The following is a 19,633-nucleotide window of genomic DNA, read 5'->3' on the forward strand; positions in this document are numbered from 1 at the left end:
CTTAATCTTCCAGGGAGTGGCTGAGATGGGGCTTGTCTGCTCCAGCCCGCCCCGTGTACTCCCCCCTCCCCTTCCTGATACGGGGGTATGGAAATTAACATGCACGTTTGGCTCCACCAGGGAGCTTGCGGCTACCGTGCTTTATCAGCGTTCAAATCTTCCAGGTACAAGAACGTTTGAAAAAACAAAAGGGTATTTCAGGATCTCAGCTGTGATGTCGTGTTCCCTTTTCCTTTCCCGGCCAGTGAGCAAACCTGATGTTGGAAAGCAGGACCTGCCCACACCTGTCCTGTTCACGTGAAGCATGAGGAGAAGAGGTTCAGGCTGGAGAAGCAGCCAGTTTCACCCGCAGGTTCAGGACGTTGGCCGCAAAAGAGGTTCTGGTTGGAAGGTCTAGGCTCCATTTTGTGATGACCCTAATGATGGACAAAGACAGGGACGTTTTGGCTCTGTGCCACCAGCGTCCACTAAGACTGGCTCCCGATGTCACCAGAGCCAGTTTGTAACAATTCCACACTTGCCACCATTAATCCTGACCGTCCTGTCAGATGTGACATTCTTTCACTCAGTGTTTCTGGCAAAGGACCTCACCCCTCCCCCTCCCCAGGGGTCTCTGGAGGCCAGATTCCACACTGTGGTTAGGGGTGTGTGTGTGTGTGTGTGTGTGTGTGTGTGAGGCCAGGAGAGCAATGGTGGGGGACAGCTGTCACCCAGTAGTGATGTTCATGACATGCTGAATCCTTCTGTTCCTACGCATCCGTGTTTAAATCTGACAGCGCTTTCTGCATGGACCCTGGTGTGTGAAACCCTGGGATGTCCTGTAGTTAAAATCCCGAGTGATGCAGAGGTATCAGCCGTTTCTCGTAAAATGTTCGGGCGGGTTTCCCTGGTGGCGCAGTGGTTGAGAGTCCGCCTGCCGATGCAGGGGACACGGGTTCGTGCCCCGGTCCGGGAAGATCCCACAGGCCGCGGAGCGGCTGGGCCCGTGAGCCATGGCCGCTGAGCCTGTGCGTCCGGAGCCTGTGCTCCGCAACGGGAGAGGCCGCAACAGTGAGAGGCCCGCGTACCGCAAAAAAAAAAAAAAGTTTGCAAGGCGATTTGGTTTGATTTGTGCTTCTTAGAACTTTATTGGATCAAAGATTGCCTAGTCAGTGACTGGGGGGAGGGGCCAGTTTTGCCCCCCGGGAGGTTTGGCAATGCCTGGAGAGATTTTGGATCCTCTTGATTGGGGGGGGGAGTGCTACTGGCTTCTAGTGGGTAGAGGCCAGGGATGCTGCTGAACACCCTGCAAAGCACAGGGCGGCCCCCGGCCCCCAGGCGGAGAATCATCAGGGTCTACATGTCGGTAGTGCCTTGCTTGTCAATCCCTGGTCTAGACCGTGGCCAGTGTGAAGGTAGCCCTGAACGGCGGAAATCTGCCCTGCTATCTTTTATGCAGTCCAGCCTTCCCATACTTCCTATTACTGGAATCAGGCATTCTCACAAACACATCTCCTTTGGCTTCTGAGGTGATGGGCTTAAGGACACCGTATTTTAGGGGCACAGAGGGATGTCTACCGAATTGCGCTAACTTGCTGAGGACGCATGCCTGGTCCGGGCTTTGCCAGGGCCGCCAGCCCACAGAGCAGGCTTCTTCAGCCCCTCTGCCGGGGACCTGCCAGGGGGTCGCAGGCCTGGGCCTGCTCAGAAGCCGTCCCGCTGCTGCCGCCCTCAAGGGCCGCGGGTCCCCGGACACACTCGGCTCCGGCTCGCCTCCAGGTCAGTGGCCCCGTGGTGCGCGAGCCCCCGTCCTCCGCTTCTCACGCTCTCTCTGCCTTTCCGTCCGTGTGTCTCCCCAGGTAAAGATGAGCCTTCCAGCTACATTTGCACAACATGCAAGCAGCCCTTCAACAGCGCGTGGTTCCTGCTGCAGCACGCGCAGAACACGCACGGCTTCCGCATCTACCTGGAGCCCGGGCCGGCCAGCAGCTCGCTCACGCCGCGGCTCACCATCCCGCCGCCGCTCGGGCCCGAGGCCGTGGCCCAGTCCCCGCTCATGAATTTCCTGGGCGACAGCAACCCCTTCAACCTGCTGCGCATGACGGGCCCCATCCTGCGGGACCACCCGGGCTTCGGCGAGGGCCGCCTGCCCGGCACGCCGCCGCTCTTCAGCCCGCCGCCGCGCCACCACCTGGACCCGCACCGCCTCAGCGCCGAGGAGATGGGGCTCGTCGCCCAGCACCCCAGTGCCTTCGACCGAGTCATGCGCCTGAACCCCATGGCCATCGACTCGCCCGCCATGGACTTCTCGCGGCGGCTCCGCGAGCTGGCGGGCAACAGCTCCACGCCGCCGCCCGTGTCCCCGGGCCGCGGCAACCCTATGCACCGGCTCCTGAACCCCTTCCAGCCCAGCCCCAAGTCCCCGTTCCTGAGCACTCCGCCGCTGCCGCCCATGCCCCCCGGCGGCACGCCGCCGCCCCAGCCGCCGGCCAAGAGCAAGTCGTGCGAGTTCTGCGGCAAGACCTTCAAGTTCCAGAGCAATCTCATCGTGCACCGGCGCAGCCACACGGGCGAGAAGCCCTACAAGTGCCAGCTGTGCGACCACGCGTGCTCGCAGGCGAGCAAGCTCAAGCGCCACATGAAGACGCACATGCACAAGGCCGGCTCCCTGGCCGGCCGCTCCGACGACGGGCTCTCGGCCGCCAGCTCCCCGGAGCCCGGCACCAGCGAGCTGGCCGGCGAGGGCCTCAAGGCGGCCGACGGCGACTTCCGCCACCACGAGAGCGACCCGTCGCTGGGCCACGAGCCTGAGGAGGAAGACGAGGAGGAGGAGGACGAGGAGGAGGAGCTGCTGCTGGAGAACGAGAGCCGGCCCGAGTCGAGCTTCAGCATGGACTCGGAGCTGAGCCGCAACCGGGAGAACGGCGGCGGCGGTGGCGGCGGCGGCGGCGGCGTGGCCGGGGTGCCGGGCGCGGGCGGCGGCGTGGGCGGCGCGGCCAAGGCGCTGGCCGACGAGAAGGCGCTGGTGCTGGGCAAGGTCATGGAGAACGTGGGCCTGGGCGCGCTGCCGCCCTACGGCGAGCTGCTGGCCGACAAGCAGAAGCGCGGCGCCTTCCTGAAGCGCTCGGCGGGCGGCGGGGACCCGGGCGACGACGACGACGCGGGCGGCTGCGGCGACGCGGGCCCGGGCGGCGCGGTCAACGGGCGCGGCGGCGGCTTTGCGCCGGGCGCCGAGCCCTTCCCGGGCCTCTTCCCGCGCAAGCCGGCGCCTCTGCCCAGCCCCGGGCTCAACAGCGCGGCCAAGCGCATCAAGGTGGAGAAGGACCTGGAGCTGCCGCCCGCCGCGCTCATCCCGTCCGAGAACGTGTACTCGCAGTGGCTCGTGGGCTACGCGGCGTCGCGGCACTTCATGAAGGACCCCTTCTTGGGCTTCACGGACGCGCGCCAGTCGCCCTTCGCCACGTCGTCCGAGCACTCGTCCGAGAACGGCAGCCTGCGCTTCTCCACGCCGCCCGGGGACCTGCTGGACGGCGGGCTGTCGGGCCGCAGCGGCACGGCCAGCGGGGGCAGCACGCCGCACCTGGGCGGCCCGGGCCCCGGGAGGCCGAGCTCCAAGGAGGGCCGGCGCAGCGACACGTGCGAGTACTGCGGCAAGGTGTTCAAGAACTGCAGCAACCTGACGGTGCACCGGCGGAGCCACACCGGCGAGCGGCCTTACAAGTGCGAGCTGTGCAACTACGCGTGCGCGCAGAGCAGCAAGCTCACGCGCCACATGAAGACGCACGGGCAGATCGGCAAGGAGGTGTACCGCTGCGACATCTGCCAGATGCCCTTCAGCGTCTACAGCACCCTGGAGAAACACATGAAAAAGTGGCACGGCGAGCACTTGCTGACTAACGACGTCAAAATCGAGCAGGCCGAGAGGAGCTAAGCGCGCGCGGCCCCCGCGCACCTGTACAGTAGCCCCGTCGCCAAGCGAGAGAATGCTGACCTGACACTTGCCTCCGTGTCGCCGCCGCCGCTCGGCACCCTCTGCGAGCCCCCGGGGCCCCAGGGGAGGCGGCCCTCCAACCTAACCTGTGTCTGCGAAGTCCTATGGAAACCCGAGGGTTGATTAAGGCAGTAAAAATTGTGGAGCCTTTTAACTGTGCAATAATTTCTGTATTTATTGGGTTTTGTAATTTTTTTGGCATGTGCAGGTACTTTTTATTATTATTCTTTCTGTTGAAATTCCTTTAAGAGATTTTGTTGGGTATCCATCCCTTCTTCAGTTTTTTGTTTCTTTTTTTTGTTTCTTTTTTTTGTTTGTTTTTTAAAAACTCAGTAGTAGCCTGAGCGATGACTCCCGAGCTATGTAGAGGGGAAGCATATATTTTAAATTATAATTTGGGGGGGGAGGGCGCTGCTTTTTTGAAATCTAAGCTAAGCATGTGTAATTTCTTGTGAAGAAGCCAACACTTAAATGACTTTTAAAGTTGTTTACTTTTTTATTCCTTTTTTTTTTTGTCCTGAAATAAAAAGTGGCATGCGTTTTTGTTTTTGTTTTGGGGGAGGGGGTGGATGAACAGCGGATAACAATCTTTAAAGTTGTAGCACTTTGTTTCAGAATCGGAAAGGAGATGTAGCACTGATGATGCCCCGAGTAACAGAGGCCTTTTCTGTGTTGATTTCAACTTTGCAATACATAAGGAGACCTTTGCGTGGTGGTGGTGGGGAGAGGCCCTCAGAAAACTCAGCACTGCCAGAGAAACAGGAGTTTTTGAGGGCTGCCCCTGGGAAATGGCCCAAGAGCATTCTAAAATTGTGCATTCCCATCAGATCCCGTACTTTTCTTGGAATGTCGGTGGGCCCTGGGATGCCATCTCTGCTATTTGCCGTAGATTAGACTAAATAAAATGGGCTGAGGGTACTTTTGGGGGTAGATGGTGGTGGCCTGCAGTGACACAGAAAGGAGAGAAACCAGTGGTGTTCTTTCAGGCTTCTTCTGGCTTGACAGCTTCTCTCTCTCTCTCTATCACCCCCACCACAGAAATCCTAAGTCATACATTGCTGCCAGTGACAACTGATCGTTTCCCAAGCAGACAAGTGTACTGATGGTGAATTGAGGGAAGTTACTATTCTCTCACGGAATGCACACTGATGACATTGTACGGACGGGGGGCGGGGGGGGGGGAGTGGGGGGAGGATCTTGCCAATTTCAGTTCCCTTTTACTGGAGAACGGGAAGAGTTCCATCCGAAGATGCCCAGCGCTACTTCCCAGGTTTTTTTTTTTTCTATCCCATTAGGTTGGAAGGTACTAAACATTGGACTGTTAAGATTAGACATTTGAATTCTGTTGACCCGCACTTTAAAGCTTTTGTTTGCATTTAAATTAAATGGCTTCTAAACAAGAAATTGCAGCATCTTCTTCGTTTTGGCCCAGAGGTGGGTTAAACTGTAAGGGATGGCTGAGATGGAGTGTCAGTATTGCTAAGCGTGGCATTCACAATACTGGCACTATAAAGAACAAAATAAAATAATTTATTGGACAGTTTTTCTACTGCCATTCAATTTGATGTGAGTGCCTTGAAAACTGATCTTCCTATTTGAGTCTCTTGAGACAAATGCAAAACTTTTTTTTTTGTTTGAAATGAAAAGACTTTTTTAAAAAAAAAGTAAAACGAGAAAAGTACATTTCTTTAGAAACAAACAAAGCCACATTTACTTTAAATAAATTTTCAAAAATCCTGGTTGAAGACATGAAAATGCCATAAGACCCAATCAAATGACGAAATAAACCCAGCACAACCTTGGATATCCATTAGCTGAATTATCCTCAGCCCCTTTTGTCTGTGGGACAACGCTGCTTAGATGTGGAGTGGAGGTGATTTACTGCTGAATTAAAACTCAAGTGACACAAGGTACAAGTTGATATCGTTGAATGAAAAACAGAACAAAAACAATTCAGGAACAACGGCTAATTTTTTTCTAACGTTAAATTTAGTGCACTCTGTCTTAAAAATACGTTTACAGTATTGGATACATACAAGGGTAAAAAAAAATTGTGTGTATGTGTGTTGGAGCGATCGTTTTTTTCAGAGTTTGCTTAATAGGTTATAAAAAGATGCCACAGTGGCTGCGTGTATATTGTTTTCTTTTGGTGACGGGGTTTTAGTATATATTATATATATGAAAATTTCTTGATTACTGTAAAAGTGGACCAGTATTTGTAATAATCGAGAATGCCTGGGCATTTGACAAAACAAGAAAAAAAAAAAAAACCCTTTTCTTTTCCTTGAAAATGTTGCAGTAAAATTTAAATGGTGGGGTCTATAATAATTTGTTCTTGTCACAGTAACTGTAAAGTCGGAGTTTTAGTAAATTTTTTTCTGCCTTGGGTGTTGAATTTTTATTTCAAAAAAAAATGTATAGAAACTTGTATTTGGGGATTAAAAGGGGATTGCTACACCATGTAGAAAAAGTATGTAGAAAAAAAAGTGCTTAATATTGTTATTGCTTTGCAGAAAAAAAAATCCACATTTCTGATCTGTACTTATTTTCCTCCTCCCGCCTCTCTCTGGAATGGATATTGGTTGGTTCATATGATGTAAGCACTTGCTGTATTTTTACTGGAGCTTGTAATTTTTTAACTGTAAGCTTGTCCTTTTAAAAGGATTTAATGTACCTTTTTGTTAGTGAATTTGGAAATAAAAAGAAAAAAAAAACAAAAACAAGCAGGCTGCCATAATATATTTTTTTAATTTGGCAGGATAAAATATTGCAAAAAAAAATTTGTATGTTAAGTCCTATTGTACAGGAGAAAAAAGGGTTGTTTGACAACCTTTGAGGAAAAGAAACAAAAGGAAGTAGCTAAATGCTTTGGTTCACAAATCATTTTAGTTGTATATATTTTTGTCGGAATTGGCCTCTACAAAGGACTGTTCGAATAGGGCTTCACTCTGAATGCCCTGAACCTTGCATCAAGGCTCCCTGGTGTGGCCACAGCAAACCAGATGGGAAATTCTTTATTTGTATTGAGTGGAAAAATCAGTGTTTGTCAAGGTATAGGTACCATTTCACAGAGCCCTCCCTTTCTTTAAGAGGCATCTGTAAAAGATGTCAGATGTAGAGGAGAGCCCAGAGCATCTTCCTCCTCTGCCGTCACCCTGCCCTTCAGAGCAGAGAGAAACGCAAGCTGAGCTTTCTTCAGTCCTTGAGAAAGCATTAAACAAACAAGCAAACAAAAATTGTAATAAAGGGAGCTGGTGTATCAGCTAGGCGCAGGTGACGTGATCTGTGGCTGGGGCCAGCGCAAATCGGATTTCAGGAAGGAGTCCCCATCACAACCAGGACCTTTTATCCCTTGGAGAGTGTTGGCCTGTTGTCTTTCTTACCTGCGTTGCTGCTTTTCTCTCCGAAACCTACATTCCGTCAAGTTTCCGAATGCCTAGGGCCTGGGACGAATTCGGTGCCTTTCCATAGCTTTCTCTTTCCTTCCTCTGTGTTTCCTCTCCATCCTTACGCCTCTGTCAGTCCTTTATTTGTTCTTTTCGTTTTTATTCGATTTATTTCTCCCTCTCTGTCCCCCCACTCCTTTTTTTTTTTTTGTAAAGCCAAGTAGCTTTAAGATAATAAAATGGTGTTTTTTTGGATGAGGGAATAATACGTTTTTTAAAAAATACCTATATCAGGAAGCCATTTTTTATTTCAGGAACTCTAAGAAACCATTTCAGGTTACGAAAGTATAACCAAGCATCCTGTCGGGCAATTCTTTACCAAATGCAGAAATCTTTCTTCTGGGCGCTTTTCTGTTTAGTATGCTCTTTGCTCCTTGCCATTTACCTTTGCAAAGTAGAAAGAAAGGGAGAGGAAGTGGAAGATAAAGCTGAGATGTCCATTTCCTACCTGCTTGATCCGAAGACCCAGGGGCCCGTCCTTTCCTCCGGATGCCCTGGGAAGGTCCTTTAGAGCCTCCAAGGCGATCCTCCTGTAGTTAACAGAAGCTAGCCAGCTCTCACCAGCTTCCGCAAAGTCACCACGATTCCAGGACTAAGCCATCCTAAAGCACAAAGATTTTGTCTCTGTCGACTGCAGAGAAATGAGCATTTTGCTTCTCTGTCATGTTTAAAAAGCCAACACTGAAGCAGATGACCCAGTGAGAGAGGCCCCGAGCCTGGGGGACCCAGCTGACCCTGCCGGTTTCCACACTGCCACAACTTGGTTCAAAGTTGCCACAACTTGGTTCAAAGTTGCCCCAAACTGGAACCTGCCACTTGCCATTTGAGGGTCTTTCACGGGGGGAGGAGGAAGCTGAATTCCTCTAAGCAAAAATGTGAAAAGTAGGGAAATCAGCCTTTCGTCCCTGTCCTAAGTGACAGTCAAAGATTTTGTGGAACACAGGCAAACCCATGATTTTGGTGCTCTTTGTATCAGCTCTGTGAAGCAAAGTTACATTGAGTTAAGTTGTTTGCATTTGTACTGGCAAGGCGAAATATTTTTCTTACCTTTTCTATTACTTATTGTATGAGATTTTGTTGTTTACTTGGAGGTTCTGTCTTTTACTACAAGTTTGGAACTATTTATTATTGCTTGGTATTTGTGCTCTGTTTAAGAAACAGGCACTTTTTTTTTTATTATGGATAAAATGTTGAGATGACAGGAGGTCATTTCAATATGGCTTAGTAAAATATTTATTGTTCCTTTTATTCTCTGTACAAGATTTTGGGCCTCTTTTTTCCCTTAATGTCACAATGTTCAGTTCAGCATGTGTCTGCCATTTCATTTGTACGCTTGTTCAAAACCAAGTTTGTTCTGGTTTCAAGTTATAAAAATAAATTGGACATTTAACTTGATCTCCAAACCTTGTCCTTTTCTGTGTCTTTCAAGGGTAGGGAATGGACAGCTTATTTCCAAGAGTGACTTAAAGGTCTTTCTCCATTTTCCTCCTGACTCAACCCCTCACTGCTGTGTTTGGGCGGACAGGAAATAATGCCATGAGAGACCAACAGTGCTCCTCGTTTACCCCTGTGAAGCACTGTGATGTGGAATAGTGGTTCTCCATCCTGCCTGCACATTGGAATCACATGGGAATTTTTCCAAATTCCACTGCCAAGGCCTCACCCCAGACCAATTTCTATCAGAATCTGGAGGTGAGATCCAGGCATCAGTAGTTTTGAAAATGACCCAGGTGACTCTTACACAGGCAAGTTTGAGAACAAGTCGTTTAGAACTAAAAGCCCTTGTCTGGGAATGACAAGGCTCAGGTCTAGTATAATTAAGCTGACGTTTCCTGAATTCCCAGGGAGAGCCACTGGGTGAGGCACCGAGGGGTCAGAAATGAGTGGGACAGAGACCCTGCTGCTCTGGGTCCTTGGTCTGGTCTGGTCCCCTGGGGTTCCCATCATGAAGGGAGGCTGTTGGGCTAGAGAGCATCTCCACCCATCCATGGGTTTTAATAGAATCACACAGGAGGACCACCTTCCCTCCCCCTGTGCGAGAGGTTGATAGAGTTGAGGATGCCTTCTTTAGGGATAATCTCAGATCTGGAGGAGGAGGCAATGTCTTTCAGAAGGAAGTAGCCTTTAGCTTGGCTTTTCCCCCTGCTGGGCCCAGAGCAACTGACAAGATGGAAGAGGAAGACGGCAGCTTTCCTTTGGGTTTCACCCACTTAGGAAACTGTTGCTTTCCTCCAATGAGTGAGGGTCAGAGCCCACCCCTGTGTGAAAAGGGGTCAAAGACCCACTGGGTTCTCGACCACTCTTCCTTTTTTCTGCCACACTCTGCGGCATGTGGGATCCTAGTTCCGCAACGAGGGCTCGAACCCATGCCCCCTGCAGCCGAAATGCAGAGTCTTAACCACCTACCAGGGACGTCCCCCTCGACCACTCTTCTTATGTTTCCTGTTCTTCAAGACACAAAGAACATTCCAGTCAAGTCACTTTTCTGCAAACTCACTGGGCACCATCCACAAACCAGGTACCAAGGTAGGCAACCTGGGAATCTTCACAAGGAGACTGCAGAAAATGAAAACACTGAGCCATGCTTGCAGAGATGCTGTGTGGGTTCTGGCCAGATGATAGGAAGAATGAGGGAGATGTGTTCCTCTGTGTGCTGTCTTCAAAAAGTCACCATGCTCCCAAGGCCATATCTAACCACCGGATGAATAGAGGTAGGATTTAAAGTCCAGCACTAAAAACGGAGTGGGTAGCCATTCAGGGCAGGTGGCCTGCCCTGCTTTCTAGGGGTGTAGAGAATAAGAATGCCCCGATAAGAATTCTCTTCTTTTCCGTAGGTCCTGCCTATCCCCCACTGACTTGTGATTTTTCCCGCCCAGAAAACGGTGCAAATAGCAGAGCTGAAGTGGTCAGTTGCTTTCTGATAGGGATACACGGAGATGTGGTCATTTGGGGAAGAACCTCCATCTTAGGGTTGAGGAACAGACATCTAAACTGAGTAAAAAAAAAATATGCTTGGGATGATGTGTGAATGCCTGACATTCACACTCATGGCCTGTCCCTTCCCTCAGCCCAATTTGGAGATCACCAGTAGGGCAAAGGAAAAGCTCCATTCAATTCTCATTGTCCCATCCGTAGCTCTGTGACCTCAGGCCAGTCCTTTCCCTTTTCTGGGCCTCAGTTTTCCCACCTGTAAAATGGAGAGTTAAGGTGATCTGGAAGGAACCATTCTGCCTTCAGTTGCCGTGTGTGCACAGAGTAACAAAATTTGATGGGGAAGTTAAGGTCAGAAATGTGCCCTATTCAGATGACAAAACACAGGGTGAGAATGGGTTCTCAAGAACAGAAAATCCCATGTTTTTGCTGGTTTTACCTCGGGGTCTTCCGCCACCTTGCAAGTCACAGGGTCTCCCCATTTTCTAAGCGGTCCCGAGGACGTTGGGGACCTCAGAGTAGGCTGCAAAACAGCTCACTCTTCAACTGTAAGTTCAGCAATTAAAGCTAGAAAACATCTTCTGCTTTGGAGTTAAAACTAGATGAATAGAACTTTTAAAAAAATGTTAATGTGATGAAATATATAATGAAACGCATGTAACTTTCAAGCCAGGGAGGATCAAATTCTGACTTTCTTGTGTGCAGGTGAAATCTTAGTCACTAATTGTCTGCTCTGTCTAGCCTTCAAAACAATTTTATAGCATTCTGGTTGAAGATCATCTAGGATGCACTGAAGAAGTCAAAGCAGGTTGAGCTCAAAAGTCTATTTAATTCCCAAAGCAAAGACTGAGCTGGAGGTCAGACCTGAGCACACAGGGAGGTCTAGGGCCTGGTCTTTGCTCTCGAGGGACCCCTTGTTTAATGAAAGAAATGCATTATGAAACAAGGCTGCAGGATGGGGCAATGTGGGCAGTGAGAGCAGCCCAGAAGAGGGAGCAACTAATCCGCTGGGGGGAGGGCAGACTAGGGAAATTGTGCTGCTCCTTGAAAGATGAGTAAGGATTCACTGGGAAGTTGAGGAGAGGTGAGGGAGAAATGGCATGTCTTGCAGAGGGGATGGAACAGGAGAATGCATGGTTGTTGGGAAAGCACAGTGAAGCCCATGGAGAAGCAAAATCTTATCATTGGCTGGGACCCTTAGAAGTCATCTATTACAAGCCCATCTACTATAGGAATCCTCTCCCAAACACTAAATTATAGCACATCCATCCATCCATCCATCCATCTGTCCGTCCATCCATCCATCCACCCTTCCATCCTTCTATCTATATATCCATTTATTTATCCATCCATTCATCCATTCCACCCATCAACCATTCATCCATCCACCTACCCATTTATCCATTCATCCTTCCATTCCATTCCATCCATCCATCCATCCGTCCTTCCATTTATCCATCCAGCCAACCACCCACAAGTTATTCACTTAATAAACATTTATCAAAGACATATGCTGTGTCACATACTCCGCTGGGAAGTTACAGATCAGTAAGACTCACCCCTGCCTTCCAGGGGTTTACCTTTCAGTTGGCAGGATGGGACATCCATCCATCTATTCAGTTATTTATTTCCTTAATGACCCTGGAGTTCCTGCTGAGTGCCCCATGCTCCTAGACCCTGGAGATGTAGTCCACAGCATGGATGACTTCCAGTTAGCTGGGGAGGCAGTGAGTGAACAGACAAGCAGGGTTCTGTCTTTTGGATGGGAGCTCAGGGTCCAACATGAGGCTGGGGGAGACATTCATGTCTTTATTACAGATTAGAAACACAATCCTTGCCCCATTGTGTCCTGCTGCAGTCCAAACTGTCTCCCTTTACTGTGATCTCTTTCTCACAGGCCACGATGAAAATATACTTGTGTTTCTGTGACCTTTTATAACCAAAGATGTAAAAAATAAGAAATGTCTAGTTTGGGACACATCCAGGATGTGAACGCAGGGGTCCTGTCTAGAGGAAGGGGGTGGTCTCCCTTCCAGTCTAAATCCCATGATGTGATAACAATGCTGGCATGTCGCTCATGGGACAGGCCATATGGAACTTTTTTGGCACAAAATGCATTGCAGGCTGAAGTTTCCAAAGGGTAGGCAGGTCTTCCAGCAAAGTCAGGAACTACTGAGGATCAGGGATGGTGTCTCCTTCCTCCTTCTTTCTTCATAGCCCTTCTTCCTCCTTCCATTGACAAGATTGTACAAAGCATCTACTCCATGGCCCACGGTACAGTGTGGAAACAGATCCAAGGAATTGGTAAGTGAAAGGAAGAAATTAAGAGGTAGACTGCAGGTGACACTCCCAGCCGTTCAACCACTTTTGGCACTCAGCCTTTTGGCCTGTGTTTGGTGGTGTAATTGAGGATTCAGTTTTGTTACCTCTATTGTGTTTCAACCACGTTCCCCTTTTTCCTTCTGAAAGCTCTGGGGTAGTACATATCAAGGGCTTAATGGTATTGTGATTATTTGGTTTGGTCATGTTATTCTCAGCAACTGTACTAAGTATACACGTCAGCGACTCCTAGAGAGAGGAAGAGTTATATGCTTACAGATGGTCACTCTGACATTTCATTAAATTCTTTTTCCATGATTCCACAAAGCTCTGAGGAGGCCAATAGGAAACATAATAAAATATAAGTAAGCGGAAAAACGTCAAGACCAGAGAGAAGAAAAGGTAGAGCAAGGTGTCCGCACCTGTGTACAAGTATATCATAGAGAAGCAGGCTATACGGTGCCGCACTGAAATCATAAGTGTGCGTCTAAGCTTCTCACTAGTCAAAGGGAAAGAAGAAACATAGACACACTGCTTATTATTCATGAAGAGAACTTCCAGCCAATGACATGCATGACGGCCAAACGTTGGAAGCAGCCTCTGTGTTCAATAAAAAAGAAGTGAATGATTGAAAAAGGCTTTGTTCAAATGGAATGTTTATATCCATTTAAAATGAGGGGGTTGACTTTGGTAATAGTAGAAAAACTGTATGTGAGATAATGCTAACTTAAAAAAAATTTCGATTGGAATATAGTTGATTTACAATGTTGTGTTAGTGTCAGGCGTACAGCAAACTGAATCAGTTATACATATACATATATCTACCCTTTATTAAGATTCTTTTCCCATATAGGCCATTACAGAGTATTGAGTAGAGTTCCCTGTGCTATACGGTAGGTTCTTATTAGTTGTCTATTTTATATATAGTAGTTTGCATATGTCAATCCCAATCTCCCAATTTATCCCTTCCCTTCCCCCCAGTAACCATAAGTTTGTTTTCTACATCTGTAACTCTATTTCTGTTTTGTATAAGTTCATTTGTACCCTTTTTTTAAGATTCCACATATAAGCAATATCATAAGATATTTGTCTTTCTCTGTCTGACTTACTTCACTCAGTATGACAATCTCTAGGTCCATCCATGTTGCTGCAAATGACATTATTTCATTCTTTTTTATGGCTGAGTAATATTCCATTGTATATATGTACCACATCTTCTTTATCCATTCCTCTGTCGATGGACACTTAGGTTGCTTTCATGTCCTGGCTATTGTAAATAGTGCTGCAATGAACATTGGGGTGCACGTATCTTTTCGAATTATGGTTTTCTCTGGATATATGCCCAGGAGTGGGATTGCTGGATCATATAGTAGTTCTACGTTTAGTTTTTTAACAAGCGTCCATACTGTTTTCCATAGTGGCTGTACCAATTTACGTTCCCACCAACAGTGTAGGAGGGTTCCCTTTTCTCCACACTCTCTCCAGCATTTATTGTTCATAGATTTTTTTGATAATGGCCATTCTGACCAGTGTGAGGTGATATCTCACTGTAGTTTTGATTTGCATTTCTCTAATAATTAGTGATGATGAGCACCTTTTCATGTGTTTTTGGCCATCTGTACGTCTTCTTTGGAGAAATGTCTGTTCAGATCTTCTGCCCTACCTAATGTTAACTCTTAAAAGAATAGAAAATGTTCATATGCTATGATTCCAAATTATCTAGCTAAACGTGTGTGTGGCTATGGAAGTATATCAGATGTGGCTGCTTCAGGGAGAGCCTCATTTCTCCTACCTTTTCCAGAGTTTCAGGAGGTTAGTGCTATTGCCTTTGCAACTGAAAATATTCAAGTGAACAATGTGTGTCAGAGAGGCTCTAATAAATGTCTCTCCAGTATTTGCTCTCTCTTGGAGCCCTTTGCTCTAGCAGATGATTTTCTAAGACATATAAAGGCTCCATACAGAATTACCATTGGGCAATGTGGAAATGCCTATACATCCCTAAACCTAGCGTGGATCACAACACAAGCAAACTTGCCTTTTTTTTTTTTATTAATCTCTGACATAATGTCTCTTCTAGAAAATCATCCTCAAGAAACTATAATTCTGTCACAGATTTAACTAAAAAGACGTTCACTGTGCTGGAAATCTAGAAAATGCCCCAAAACACGGGATGAGATAAGTAAGTGATAGAACATCCATGCAATGGAATATTTTTTCAGGTATCAAAAATACTGCTATTGGATCGACCTAAATGGCACTGCAAAGGTGTTCGTGATGGAATGTTAGGTTTTAAAATAAACACATTACAGGGTCTGTTATATACTTGTGATTTTATGAAGACACATATGAGTCAAAACAAGTGCCAGGAGGAAATGTGTGGGAAGGATACTGGTGGCTGGTTCTGGATTACATTTTAGTGGGACCCTTCCGGCTGCATGTGGAGGGCGGACTGTCATGGACAGGAGGTAAAGCAGGTGATGGAGGACAGAAGATAGTAGTATTTTGTTATGGCAGCGTGAGCTGATCGAGACACTATGTCATAGAGTTATGATGAGGATGCAATTAATAACTCTTGTAAACGTGCCTCCATATCCAGTGAGCCAACCACTTGGAAACCTCTGAGCACCTGTAACTGGGCTTATGACTGTCCCCTTTCTTAAAGAGGACCAGAACTTAGACTCTCACCGGAGTCTGACCACTTGTATCCTTCAAGATGTCCAGTTCTCTCTGAATTTCACGATCTACCTCATTTCCAGGTACAACATCACAAAACTGCACGAGCAATTAACTTTTCTCTATGGCTACACCTAAAATGGGGTTCATTATAATGTGATACTTTCATCTGCCATGGATGGCCATTTCTAGGGCTGGCTACAAAAACAATTATTGTCACTCAACAATTCTCTCAACCATGGCCAATGAAAACAAACAAAAAGTTTGTTAAAGACACGTTCTGTTATGTTGTTTGACATCCTTCGAACACAGTAGTTTGATCTCTTGCTCAGCTCTTTGCATCATTCTGAGTTCTCTCTGGTTTGTTTCCTCCAAGGACTCTCATGGATCTGATGCCATGGTGGTTTGTGATTTCGGATTGTGAATTCATCTTTGTGGGTTCCCCCTCTGGGTGAGTCTGATGACTTCTGCTATAAAAACGTCTTTCAGAACACATTACTGGCTGCTTCTGTGGGACCCCAGCAACTTCAGCTGGTCTAGAAAGGGAGTGTAAACCTGGATCCCACACATGCTTGGCCCCAGCACTTTTTTCCACCTAAGGCCCAGAGAGGCCACACACTTCTTTACTACATTCCAGTGGGTATAGTGTTTCTTGTCCTGTTTTTGCCAACAGAGCAGCTCTTCAGAATCCAGGCTTTATATAGAAGGATCCAGTCTACGTGCCCAGCATCACAGGGACTGATGCCAGAACTCCAGTCCCTAGTTCCAGGTTCTGTTTGTGGGTCTGCAACCCATGAGCTGTGGAGTCAGTTCTCACCACTCTGGCTTTGATTCCTTTTTCTTTCCAGGATTCCCTTTTTTTTTTTTATTAGGTACATGCAACTTAATTTTTTTTTAAACTTATAATTGACTTCCAATGTTGTGCTAGTTTCTGGTGTACAGCATAGTGATTCAGTTATACATATATATATATATTCTTTTTCATATTCTTTTCCATTATGGTTTATTACAGGAAGGATTCCCTTTCTTTTGGGTTTAGACACACACACACAGGCACACAAACAGGCACATGCTATATATAACTATGTACCATATAACTATATACTATTTAGCTCTATTGCTACAGTTGTATATATAACTATATAGTTATATACTGTATTTACAATCATATATATATAACTAGAAGAGTATATAGAGTTACATATACAAGTTTTATATACAACTATACTTGTATAGTTATATAGTTGTATAACTGTGTAATTACACAACTATATTGTTATATACACACATGTTTTATATATGTAGTTATATATATGTGTGTGTCTGAGTGTATAACAAGAATTTGTGATATTTTATCCTTCTGGAACTCTTATCCCTGATTTCTAGGACTTAGCATTGAGAAATAAACATCTCTTTTGATAAGTCCATATAGCTCATCTTGTATTTGAATCATGTAACTTGCTGCATTTCACTTTTTGCCACAACTGCCAGGAAGCTCCGTGTAAATTTAGTGTTCAACCACGGCATCCACATAGTTTGAGATTTAAAAAAAAATATTCCTCCTTCGATTGCTGTAGTGATGTCGAAAAAATATTCCTTCTTCTATATTATTTTTGAGTTTCTATTTTGACAGCTTTATTGTATATGTGATCTTATTGTAACCTCTTCAATACTTTTTAGAAAATGGTGAGATAGAGAATGATAAATAAGTAGATAACTCCCTTCACCCCATGGAGCCTTCCCAAGACATTGTGCTGAAGCTACTCTTCTCTCCCCCAGACTCCCAAACATGCCTGTCTATGATTGGTCATGATTGCCTTGTGATGGCTCTGGTATTGCCAACTTGCACTGTTTTCAAAATCTCCTGTACTGTTCTTTGTCTCCTTATGAACTTAGAAACTTTTGTGCAGTGGAAAGAATATGGAATTTAGAATTGGATGCACTTGAGACTGATCAGGAATCTCGGCTCTGCTTCTTACCAGCTAAATACCTGGGGTCTGTAGTCTCTTAGCCTCAGTTTCCTTATCTGTAATATGGGGACAAGATCTCTTCACTGCAGAGTTGTGAGGCTCAAATAGCAAAAGGTAGCCAAGGCCCCTGGTACAAGCAAGGTGCCCAACAAAATTCCATTGCTTTCCCTTACCTTTTCTGGTTGTGGTCCCATGTTCCCAGCAAGCCCTGGACCTCACCCCTCACCACTCCAGCCTCCTTGCCCCCTGCCTCCCACCCGTGACGCCCTGCAGTCTGCAGATGACCTGCAGCCTCCGGATGGCCGTTGGGATTGGACTCGGGAAGGCTGGCTCCATCACTGCACCCCCCACCATGTGTGTGTCTGGGGGAGCCTTGCCGGGCACAGTCATGGAAACACCCACTTGCCCCAGCCCTGAGTGCCAGGCAGCTGGGCAGGGGGTGGCTGGCATGTGGGGTGGGCGCTTCTCCGGAGGTGGGGCGCTGATCCGGCCTGGCCGGCCCCCGCTCGCAGGAGGGGCCAGAGACCTGGCAGATGGCAGCCGTCACGTTGCACCATCTCCTCTGTCTTCTAGTCTTTCTTATGCTCCCTCCCCTCCCTCTCCCTCCACTTTCTCGTTCTGTCTGTCTGTCATCACTGAGCCTCACTCGCCTCCGTCTCTCCTTCTGTTCTTTCATCTCTGATCCTTTCCTCCCTCCCCTGCGCTGCACACCCAGTGCACCCACCCTGGCGAGCATCTTCTGGGCGAAGATGCTGTGTGGCACCCACCCAGGTCATCCTGAGGGCTCTAGGGACCAGTGACCCTGTCCAGAGGCTGCTGCCTCTTGGAGAAAGTCCCACAGGCTCCCTGAAGAAGTGGAGCCCCCAAAACCTGATTAGTCTGCTGGTTCTCACACTTTAACTAGTAGAAGCCTCATCCATGGAGGTTGTATTTAAAATACAGATTTCCAGCTCATGCTGCTTGGAGACTCCGAGTCTGCAGGTCTGGGTCCTGGAATATGCATTTTTTAATTGGAGTAGAGTTGATTTACAATGTTGTGTTAGTTTCAGGTGTACAGCAAAGTGATTCAGTTATACATATACATATATTCATTCTTTTTCAGATTCTTTTCCCATATAGGTTATTATAGAATATTGAGTAGAGTTCCCTGTATACAGTCGGTCCTTTCTGGTTATCTATCTTATATAGTAGTGCGTGTATGTTAATTCCAAGCTCGTGTTTTATCTCTTCCCACCACGTTTCCCCTTTGGTAACCATAAGTTTCTTTTCTAAGTCTGTAAGTCTGTTTCTGTTTTGTAAATAGGTTCATTTGTATCACATTTTAAAAATTAGATTCCACATATAAGTGATATCATATGATATTTGTCTTTCTCTGTCTGACTTCCTTCACTTAGTATGATCACCTCTAGGTCCATCCATGTTGCTGCAAATGGTGTTATTTCATTCTTTTTTTGTGGCTGAGTAATGTGGAGTATGCATTTTAAACATAAATCCTGAGAGATTCTGATGCTGGGTTTTTGGGGAGGTTCACATGCGAGAAGCCCCGTGTGGGTTAAATGAGTGCTAGTCTCCGGAGCTGGTGCGGTCCATTTCAGGCCGATGAGAAGCAAGGGGGAGTTGGCCTTGCCCCCGTCAGCTGGTGCCTCCTGGTTCCACGTTTTTTTCTGAGGCCTCACCCTGGACGGGTCCCGTCACTTCTCAGCCTGCTTCCTTCTGTGCAAACAGGGGTGGATGTATGGTCCTCACAGCACGGTTGGAAGATTGATGAGGTGATGCATGAGGAAGGCTCTGAAGGACTTATGCTCCTAGACATATATCAGAAAATGATGGATGTATTAAATAAACAACCAAATGAACGATGGCAACCCCAAGTCCACCTCACCTGCCACAGCACATCCCTCAGAGGAAGCCTCCTGCCCCTGTGAACACTGCAAGCTCTTCCCAGACATCTGGCCTTTCTCCATGCTGTCCCCGCCTTCAGGAATACGTGTCCCCTCCCATCCATGTCCTATGGGATGTATGATTCGAGATCCTCTCCTGCCCCGTCTCCTGGACCTCCTGCACCCCAGACCATGTGCTGCTTTCTCACCTATGGGCACATAGGCCCTGGCATGGTCCCCTGTAGCTTTTAGCATCCTGGGTCCTGGAGGGCTATGAGTTGAGGAAGGAGGAGGTGTCCCGTTGTGCTCAGTGGGGGGAACACCCATCTGTGTGTGGGGGGGTACAGAACCCTGGGGAATCAGGTACCCTCCCCTCAGAGGCACTGTCAAAGCAGCATGGCAAGGAGGATTTCAGAGCTAGGAACAGGACCACCAGGTACCTGG

At 47.4% G+C, this 19,633-nt stretch overlaps 1 protein-coding gene across 6 annotated transcripts in view; it reads left to right on the forward strand.

Moving 5' to 3' along the window:
- Nucleotides 1-5,131, forward strand: part of BCL11B (BCL11 transcription factor B) — a 94,740-nt gene extending 89,609 nt beyond the window's left edge. For all 6 annotated transcript variants that reach the window (XM_067726157.1, XM_067726197.1, XM_067726186.1 and 3 more), the window contains one exon: nt 1,839-5,131. In XM_067726157.1, the coding sequence (XP_067582258.1) occupies nt 1,839-3,910 (2,072 nt within the window). In that variant the 3' untranslated portion in view covers nt 3,911-5,131. The remainder of the gene's footprint in view (nt 1-1,838) is intronic.
- The last annotated feature ends 14,502 nt before the right edge of the window (nt 5,132-19,633 follow it).

Source organism: Pseudorca crassidens, chromosome 1 (genome assembly GCF_039906515.1).
Source record: "Pseudorca crassidens isolate mPseCra1 chromosome 1, mPseCra1.hap1, whole genome shotgun sequence".
Lineage (NCBI taxonomy): Eukaryota > Metazoa > Chordata > Mammalia > Artiodactyla > Delphinidae > Pseudorca > Pseudorca crassidens.